Raw genomic sequence first — 10,388 nt, 5'->3', positions numbered from 1 at the left:
GACAACATTTTCTCACATTTAGCACCACACAGTGTTTAAAGTGGTGTGAAATTTTTAGTCACTTTTTTTGGGCACATTTACAATATTATTTAGCAACTTAAATATTTATTCTTAAATAGGAAGTTTTGGACCTGATTTAAATCCAAAACTAAATATTTAATTTAAATTATTCATTGACTCACCGAAATGCCGAAATTGCAAGAAGACCACGTCAACTCAAGAAAGCCAGGAAAATAGCCAACACCTGGGTCTCGGATTGCAGGATCCTTGTCAAGATGCAAGATATGAAGATTAAAGCTATTACAAGTCTTGACCAGCTGACCTCACTTGAAAATTAATGATGACATCTGAAACCACACTTCTGGACCACAACTTTTGTGGCCATCTGATGTATGTACCATGTCTGAATGTGCGTCTTTAGTTGTATGGGGGACGGGAAACTGATATGCATATGCTTCCTCCCGTCCGCCTTTGTCTTCTTTTTCGGTTCCTTCGGGCAAATCATATCACATTTTGTAATTGTCAATGATTGTCAATGATACCGATGATAATACAATTCCCACAAAAATCTTAATTTATATTAGGGCTGTCAAACGATTAAAATTTTTAATCGAGTTAATTACATCTTAAAAATTAATTAATCGTAATAAATCGCAATTAAACGCAATTCAAACCATCTATAAAATATGCCATATTTTTCTTTAAATTATATATATATTATGTAAAATAAATTGTTGGAATGGAAAGATAAGACACAAGATAGATATATACATTCAACCTACGGTACATAAGGACTGTAGTGGGCATTTCACTCTGCTGTCATTTAAATCTGTCTATGCTGTCCTCACTCCGAAGCATCTACTTTTTCCAAAGCTAGACAGCTAGTGAACGACGCCTTAATAATCAGACTTCTTCCTTTTTCATCTGATTTATTAATAAAATGGCCTCAAACCATTGTCCTCTTTAGACCGTTGTAAACCTACAAAAAAAAGTACACAAGCATTGCATTAGCAACAACGTTAGCTTAGCACGCTATACAGGTTCACTAAACATAAACAAAAAGCGTCTCATACAAAAAATATAACATTTCACTTGCTAACATAATGTGTACATTCTTTACAACAACCATACTTACGGACAAATCTTGTCCAAGGATTATATAAGCACAATATTACAACGTAGGCGTTAGCCCGAGACGTCATGGAGCCATATTGAACTGGCAAGAACACAATAAACCATGTCGCAGGGCGACCACAAGAGTTCGCTGTTAGACAGCAAAAAAAGCCTTGCTGTAAAACATACCAAAAGGCAGAATACTGTCTGAGCGGGACATGTGCGTTAATTGCGTCAAATATTTTAACGTGATTCATTTAAAAAATTAATTACCGCGCGTTAACGCGATAATTTTGACAGCCCTAATTTATATCCTAAATGTTAAATCAGGAAACGGTCGGAACAAAATATTTAGCTTAATATGCAAATTCCCATGACTGGAGACCGGAAGTAACTAAATAAAAGCCGGTGGAGCAGCTCAGACTCTTTACGTTGCTTGAAAATGAATAAAACCTACTCAACGGTGGCAGTCTGCTCTTAGCGAATGTCGCTGCCACCCTCCCAGTTCAAACGGATTGGACGTCTACTAGTGATAAACTAATTCCAATTTACAGCAGAAGCTTGTTTTTCTGTTTATTAGTTGTTTGTAGAATATCCTAGAATGATTTCCTGACCAATGTATCGATAATCGTTATATCGCCATATCGTTATCGTGAGCTTTGTATCGGAAATCGCATCGTATGGTGAGGGAACAAGAGGTTCCCACTCCTAATTTCTATTTCTATTCTATTCTATTCTTTTGCTAATTCTGAGAAGTGATCAGCAAAAGTTGCAGGCAAATTTTGTTCGGCAACAAACAGGCAGAATGAAATCTCTGCTTTCGTCACTTTTCATTCTGCAGACTTCATCTTTATGACCAGTGTTGTTAATCTTACTTTTAAAAAGTGATTAATTAGTTACAAATTACTTCTCCCAAAAAGTAATTGAGTTAGTAACTCAGTTACCTGAAGGTAAGAGTAATTAGTTACTTGGCAAAGTAACTGGTGTTACCTTTCATGTTTTTTTTTTTTCAATTAAAAAAAAAAGACATAGTAAACTTTGCTGTTTGGAAATCTTTTAATGTTGTGAATCAACTGTTAAAAGTTGTTAAAATTGCTACCGTTTTGCATTAGTTCCCTTCGGTCTACTTTCAACATGTTAATGTTTCAAAACTTTCACCCTTTAAAGATAGATTCAAGTCAAGATTTTGCCGACTTAGGAGTATTTTTTTTTTTTGACAAAAAGTTACTTAAGTTCGCTAGGAAGGTTCACTACCACAGAGCCTTTCTGAGAAGTCTACCGCTTCAAAATGGCGGCTGTTTATTAACGCCGCCGTCTGTCATTTCGCATGTAGTTCTATAAGCATTTGATATCTAGGCTTAGATTGTAGGCTGTCGGCTACAGTCAGGAAATATTGGAGCCACCTAGCCAAGCATCGCGTTTGCTACAGCGTCACAACATTCTTTTCTCACAGTGTCTCTGACTTTTCTCGCGTCATTCAACCAACGTAGTAACGCATCTAATGCAGTCTCGTTGCCGAAACGGTGACAAAATCCAGAGAAAAAAAAAAACGTAATGCACGAAAAACATACAGATTTTGAGCGTACGGCGTACACATTTAAATATCAGTACTCACTTGTACAAATTACGCCGAAACCGAACAACTTGACAGGTATGAGTACAATTTAAGACCTTTTTAAATGCCACTTGAATTAAGTTTTGCATTACCAATTTTCAGGCCAAATTTGACAAAATCAAGGTTGAGCCACAGTGCTATATTAATAAATATGCGCTTGTCTTACTAAGTTGTGAATTACAGAGCAGGTATATCGTACATTGTAACCAACTAACACCAAAAAATACAACTTAAAAACACAACCTCAATGAGGTACAAATGTCAATACAATCACATAAAGTATTCACATTCTTGTCTCAAATATAACAACACACCAGAAATTCGTGTTTGTCATTTTAAAACGCTACATAAACAACTGGTTTATTCGTAGTGCAAAATTGCAACAGTCCCACCCCTGTCATATACGCAATAGAACATTTTAACAAGGGAGCTTGCCAAAAAAAAATTACATTTGAAAGGAGTTTATTTGATGCCAATGGGTGAAACCACTGTGGGGTGGGGCACAACTGGTATAGTGAGTGTTGAGAAGAGTGATCCACTGTCAGCCTGTCACGCAGATGTCACGGCCAAGTCACATGCTGGATCTTTTTCTTCACTTCTGGAGGTGTCAGAACACCCTGATGATATATAACAGAAAAAAATGAGTCACCAAAGCTAAAAGAAACAACAACTGCAATCACAAAACAAAGCAACGCAACTTTTCAAAACCTGCAAAGAGCGACCCGGTTTTGCAGCTTACATTAAGCTTTAACATTATATTATCTTGGTTAATTTCTTATTTACATTACAGAAAATAGGCATTTGAGCCAGGAAGTGAGAATATTTTACATCCACTGTAAGTTAAAATGTTATCAGAATCCCAAAAAATGAACAGTTGTACAATAGTGTAACTTATGATTCTTACTGAGCAGTTTGCCTCCCGTTTTAGCTTTGCTGTGTCCGTGCTGCGAGATTTTTGGTTAGAGGAGGAAGGCGATGATGACGAACTGCTAGTTAAACGACGAATGGGGTTGGCCAGGTTGAGCGCTGGAGGGGGTTTCAACCTATCACCCACTGCCGATGATGGCATTGTGCTTGTCTCCGGCTTCTTCACTTTTGGCGTGCCGTAGGAAATGGAACGAGACGACGCATGATGGTCCCTGGAAACACCAGCAAAGGAAAAGTTAGGTGAGACTAAGCATTTGGGATTAATAGTAAACAGGGGAAAATGTTTTGTTTGTTTGTTTTTTTAAATACCTCATTAAAAAATGTGAAAATTAAGTCAAAATGCTACATGAATAAATTTTAAAAAGTTACGTTTAAATTTATTTTTTTTTATGAGTTTAAAAGCAACACTTGGTAACTTTTCAGTTTTGGTCAATTTTAGCGAAGCCGGTGGACAAAAGCGGTAGTGTTTTGCCTTAAGGAAGATTTGTTGTTTCCCATGAGGACCAGCCCAGCCTATACGCAGACTATGCAGCTGCTTAGGGACACCTAAGACCTTAAATTTTGTTCCACGTAATCATATTTTGTACATTGGAAGATTCAAAGGAGCTATTGAGAAGTATCTTGGAATTGGAGGTGGAGTGATGATTTCCCCAAATGTACAATTCAATAGAGGCGTGCGAAATTTCCGATTCTTAGATTATTCGCGATTCGGCCGTGGAAGATTAGAGAACGATTCACAAATATCCAAATTCCGATTATTGAATTATACCAGGTAGAGCGGAAGTCAAACACAGTCAGCGCGGTCTTTGGGACGCAATGAGGAACGGACCCAGAGTAAATATCATGTTCAACTCATGCCGTTAGATAAAAAAACAATCATATCTGACTGCGGCTGACAGCCGCTACAAACAACAACCAGTTGCTAGTTGCTACAAACATACGGCTACAGTAGATATCACATATATGTAGAACTAGATGCAAAAGACAGACGACATCGGTGTTAGAACATGTATTATTGAACAGAGATACGAAATGACAGACTTTCCGGCGTAAGTCAACAGCCGCCATCTTAAAGCAGTAGACCTCTCTAGAAGGCTCTGTTGTAGCGAACCTAATTAACTTTTTATCTAAAATACTCCTAAATCGGCAGAATCTTGTCTTGAATCTATCTTTAAATGATGAACTGGTTTTAAAACTTTGACAAAAGTAGACAGAAGGGAAATTATGGAATAAAGGGAGCAATTTTAACAACTGTAACAGTTGATTCACAACATTAGATGAATTGAATGTAGTTTAAAGCTGCTGATACAGAATGGGAACTGGAGTTTTTTAGTTACTGTTATTTTTGTATATTTGTTTACTGTTTGTTATATGTTAACTTGATACTGAAATAGTAGTTTAGTTTAGCCTGAGAGGATTTTTGAACAATTTTGGAACTAATGTACAAAACATTTAAAAGAAAACATATAATAAAATAAAAAAGGAGGGGGGTGCATCAAAAATCGTTTTATAATCGAATCGGAACCTCTGAATCGTAATCGAATAATTAGGTGCCCAAAGATTCCCAGCTCAACAATTCAAGGTAATGCTTGGCAATGTCGTGTACATAGTTATGAGATCAAGAATAAAGAAAAATGCACATTAAGTTACAATTTTAATACATTTTTACAAAAATATGGGCCCCTTGGCATTATTTTGCTTAGGGCCCCCAAATGGCCAGGGGACCAGTGCACACACGTACAGTGTCGTAAAATCATCAATCAATCAAAAATTAATCTCCCGGTCACCAGCAGATGGATTAAACATAATAAACAACTTTTCTGTTTCCAGCGGATGTGTGAAGGATGAATAGTAATAAGGTAATGAATCCAGTTGTGGCTAAATCATAGCATATGATGGTTAGCAACTAAGTGGCTAACCCTCCACCCCACCGCCGGTTGAGCAGGGGTGTCATGCCAGTACAGGAGGTACTGGGGGTGTCATGCCAGTACAGGAGTTTCCAAAAAATCTATTATTACATGCATCACGATTCGACACGTGACGATTCGATTACGATTCATAAAGGTTCAAAAACGATGTTTTTCCCTCATAACTTTATGTCAGCCGCTCGTAGCAGAATGAAATTCAAGACACGTCTGCCGCCAGGCCCCGTTAACAGGCGCGTGCACGTTATGATGGACGCCGCTGGTTACTGAGAGAGAGATTTACTCCTTTTTAAAAGACTGGAAAATAAATTTTTGTATGAGAGAGGCAGGGACAGAAGCGCAACCCGGTGGTCGCGCTTTTGTGCGCACGTTATTTTTTTAGAGCAAGAGGGGAAGAGAGATAGTTTGTTGCTCCATGTCATTTAGATGTCCAGCAGTAGTTTTAAGGCAATTCAATTGAAAAATGTCCTGAGTGTGTTGCTGAGACCCGTGTGCATCTAAACAGGTGAGTACAAGAACCCTCTTGTACTGTTTAGCCTTTATTGTTGTTGTTTTTGAGATTTTAATAGTTAGCGCCGAGTGCTAAGCTAATTAGCTAACGTGTATTTCATATGCAGAACGTGTAAAACCACCATTAAGTACAACGGTAACTAGTGGTGTCAGCAACAATCGATGCGGCGATGCATCCCGATGCGGGGCATGGACGATTCGATTCGATGCGGGCAACAAGCCGAATCGATTCAGCGCATTTTAAAATATATAAGTACGTTCAAAAATCTTCCCTGCGCAATTCCAGTGATGCAACGGATTTGGTTTCCCCATTTGTATTATTATTCTCATGTTTCATTTTTTACACACCGCATAACTCTGGTCAAGTTTCCCACCAACCTAGTAGAGGCCAAAATGTCTCCAGATGTCTGCTTTCAATGTCTTAGGTGCATCCATAATCTTTCTCGCTCCCTCTTTCTCCGCTTCAGCCATTGTTATGTTATGTCCTATCTCTTAGAGGTTAGCTCTTGTGCCCGAACCCGATTAACATTTTGGGCCCGACCCGACCCGAAATGTTAAGCATTCACGTTCGGGTCGGGTCGAGCTGCCGCGCCGGACTAATAAATTATGAAGAAAAAAAATGGGATAAAACCGAGAGCGGGCTCTCTGTATTGTGCAATTGCTTGTGCACGCACATGAACACCGTGGCCCTAATTTTTTTTTTTATATTAAACTTTCCCAGCGTTATTTGGTTGTGTAAATGCTTTTATAATGATCATAAAAATATGTAGACTATTTAAACATTAAGAAAACTTGCGTTTTTTCTGCCAACTCGAAGAAATGAAAATAAATTGCTGCTGCTGCGTTTTTTTTTTTTCGCGTCACTCCAACAACAACAAAATAACAAAATTCGGGTTTTTCGGGCTGGGCCTGCAAATCTAGTTATTTGATCGGGCTCGGGCCGGGTCGGGCTTCAATACCAGCAGGCTGTGTCGGGTCGGGCTGGATTTTTTTAGGCCCAATCTAACCTGTATTGCACATATATAGTGGGCTAGGGCTACATTTTACTTTTGTTCGACATTGCAATTAAGTTGTTTAGATGTTTTGTTTGCAACTGAACTGATCCCTGGATTGATATTGTGATAAAGATGCTGCCGCACTAAAATATTTTCTTTGTCGTTTTCTTTAATATTTACTTGAATATTTTTATTGATGGGTCATTGTGACTAAAATACAGTGACTTAATACTGATTTTGCACAGGAGTTAAGATGTTGCACTGTGTGAAAGGCTGCTACAGTGTGTAAAAAAAAAGAGAAAGCCCTGGTCTCATTCAAAGCACTAATTAAATGCTGTGATCTGTTTTTTTTTTTTTAAATATATATATATCAAAGTATTTTCATTTGACTTCAACCAGGAGTGACACAAGAGCCAATGAAAAGTTGTTTAATGTCTGACCGCTTGTGTTGCCTCATGATTCACGAAAAATATGCTTTGCTTTAGAATTTTAATGCATCCCAGGCTTTAATGCATCGCGATGCATTGCCGAATCGAATCGTGACCCTCTGAATCGAAATCGAATCGAATCGTGAGGGCAGTGCCGATGTACACCTCTACTGCCTACACAATTCAATTTATTAATTTCTGTGTGGCGCTTTAACTTGAGAAAATCCACCAATAAACCTTTTGAAAACCGTTCATAAGGGGAAAAAAAAGATTCATTTGGGAATTTCATTTGTAAAATACATGTTAAAATCTTTGTCATTGGGATTGCTTTTCTCTTTAGCATAGGACTTTTTTCTTTCTTTCAGAAGGAAAGCTGACCAATACGCGGGGTCTGAAAGGCAAATTGTTGTTAGATTATTTTCTTTAAATACCCGCTACTTTTTAAGCAGAATTCTAGCTTTGTATAGGCCAATGTTCCTATTGTTGAAAGCACAAAAGCGTGTAATAAACAACTAGCACATTCATATTTTGCATTTTGTTTTCTTACTGTACCGAAAATGAACCGAACCGTTTAACCGTTTGGTTTGAGGACTCACCTGTCCGGACGTAGGCCGGTCGGTTCTTGTCTAGCTTTCGTCTTCGCCATCCGCTTTCCCCAGCGGTTGTTGGGTAAACTTCGCTGCGGCCTCGGGATGACATGTCTCACGTAGAGGTCTACAAGCTGATCCTCACTCTTACAATCATCGAAATTTACCCTTTTCTAAGCCACAAACAAAAAAACGGTAAGCTAAAAATGTCTTTTAAATACAAATATGACCGTAGCCACATAAGATAACATAAGTATTTCTTCCTTCGGATAAAATTAACCTCTAAATGTGTGGTTTTGTGGTATGGCTCACCTCATTAAAATCAACTGTAGAAAATCCCGAGATAGCAGCTCAGGGTGTAGTAAAATATCGACTTCTGAAGCGTAAATGGCTTTGCCGACGAGTTCATCGGACGTCGCCATGTTCGAATTTCCCAGCAGTCTCCGCGACCCCCGTCAACTTCGTCTCGTCTGTCGTAGATACCACATTGATAACGCTAGATGTCTAGTTTGCGCTATGCAGCAAGGGAGACGGATGTACTCACTTGTTGGCCATTTTGTGACACCCCCATTTGAGCGCGTCAACGGAGCGTTTACTGTACTTCAAATAGTATTAGTGAATTTGCAACTGAGTTTCAAATTTGTCATAAACGCCTGAGAAGCACGATTTATACTGAATATTTAAGAAAAATTATACAACTTTTGTCAAAATCCAGCCTGATTCATAGCCACGTTAATTCGGTTTGTCAAATAAATAAATAAAGTTTGGGGGGGGGGGGGGGGGGGGGGGGGGTTTGTGCCGAATTCAGCAAGTTAATGGTATTTTAGTTTAGTGGAGAAAACTACTTACCGTAAGTCTGTTACAGTAGAGACCGCTGGAAAAGTCCTCCGACGAAAGATGGCCGCCAGGCTTTTACGCCGCCGACTCTGCCTTTAGACATCTATCCTTATATAGATATCTATGGTTTGGGCCAAAACAGACAAACAGCCTGGTACTAGTCAATCACAACAGCATGCATATATATATATAAATATATATATATATGGCGGAAAACACAGACAAGACTGAAAAAGCAGTTTCTGCTCTTGCACTCCTCTTTAAAAGAAACTGCTGTATTTTTAAGCCAAAACAACTGTTGTGTTTGATAGAACTATACGTCTATATGCTGCCATAGCAGATTCATGGCGCATTAAGCCCTCGAACTATTTTTAATTTGTCCGTTTTACCCTCAAAACCCCCGTTTACAGACATCGCACAACCGTTTTTGTTTTAACCCAGCCATGAAAATAAGGTAAGTAATTATATTTATTATTCAAAATGTCTGTCGTTTTTAGCTTAGAATCATTAATTGAGGTCTAATATTTTGTTTAAAAAAAAAAAACGACTTTAAAAAATTATTCACTCGCATATTTTTAAACAAATTATGTCACAATGAAAAAAATGGCGTCTGTAAAAAAGTCACTTATATCGACCTCATAACTATCGCTAAATTGTTTTTTTTTTTTTGTTACAGTTGCATTTTCCTCAATATGTTAGATGATAAATAATCAATACAAACAAAAAAAATTGAAAAAAAAACGTTTAAAAGGGTAAATATATGAAAAAGTAAATCTCGACCACTCCTTGATGTCTGCGATTTCTGCATCGCGACCATTGTTATATTATCATATTTTACCCATAAAATCCCCCCAAAATCCAGCTGTGGCCATTCACAGCTGTGTCTTGACACTCAGTGATACATGCGACATGGAGTTTTTGGATTGAAACAAGATAAGTACGCGATAATATCTCATTAAAGTCATGGCGTCTGTAATTCTGTTCTCGTGTGTTCTTGCCTCCAAATAGGGTTTTGCTGTTTAAAAAACATTAAAAAAAAAAAAAAAAAAAAAAAAAAAAAGCCTTCCTGTTCAAAACCCCCCCCCCCCCCCCCCCCCCCCCCCAGAAAATGGAGATTTTAGGCTTTCCAACGATGTATCACACATATCGGACAATTTTGAAAGTTGGCCAAATTGGGGGTCTCAGAGCGGAATTTCAAATCACCTAAGTGTTTTCCGCCATATATATATATTTTTTTGTTATCCATTTTATCCATTGATATAGTCATTATTATACGTTTTAAATCATTATTGTTGCCATTTTACTGATTGTGTTTTTTGTTATCTGTCCAGTTTTATGTATATAATTTAGTTTCTGTTGGGGTTGTTGTCGAGTTCTGTGTTGGTATGGTAATGATGCATTTTATGGGTGGGTTGGACTTTTTTTTTTTTTTTTAATTGTTGATCCTTATA

The 10,388-nt window shown here is 37.9% G+C and overlaps 1 protein-coding gene across 1 annotated transcript; it reads right to left on the bottom strand.

The window, feature by feature from the left end:
* Window positions 1-991: 991 nt before the first annotated feature.
* c12h2orf49 (chromosome 12 C2orf49 homolog) lies at window positions 992-8,391 on the bottom strand. Its single transcript, XM_057852669.1, has 3 exons — window positions 8,110-8,391; window positions 3,633-3,867; window positions 992-3,345 (listed from the first exon to the last, which is right to left on the bottom strand). Exons 1-3 carry the CDS (start codon window positions 8,157-8,159, stop codon window positions 3,289-3,291), a joined length of 342 nt encoding a protein of 113 aa, XP_057708652.1. The 5' UTR covers window positions 8,160-8,391; the 3' UTR covers window positions 992-3,288.
* Window positions 8,392-10,388: the final 1,997 nt, after the last annotated feature.

The sequence above is a fragment of the Corythoichthys intestinalis genome, chromosome 12 (genome assembly GCF_030265065.1).
Source record: "Corythoichthys intestinalis isolate RoL2023-P3 chromosome 12, ASM3026506v1, whole genome shotgun sequence".
Lineage (NCBI taxonomy): Eukaryota > Metazoa > Chordata > Actinopteri > Syngnathiformes > Syngnathidae > Corythoichthys > Corythoichthys intestinalis.
Note: the sequence above shows the minus strand (reverse complement) of the source record. Positions and strands in the feature narration are given on the sequence as shown.

Bases quoted from the DNA above. Each gene is read 5' to 3' on its own strand.
- c12h2orf49 (XM_057852669.1), bottom strand. From the start codon at position 8,159: ATGGCGAAGACGAAAGCTAGACAAGAACCGACCGGCCTACGTCCGGAC. The intron at 3,868-8,109 runs GTGAGTCCTCAA...TGGTGTTTCCAG, and splicing joins ACCGGCCTACGTCCGGACAG to GGACCATCATGCGTCGTCTC. The intron at 3,346-3,632 runs GTAAGAATCATA...ATATATCATCAG, and splicing joins AACGGGAGGCAAACTGCTCA to GGTGTTCTGACACCTCCAGA.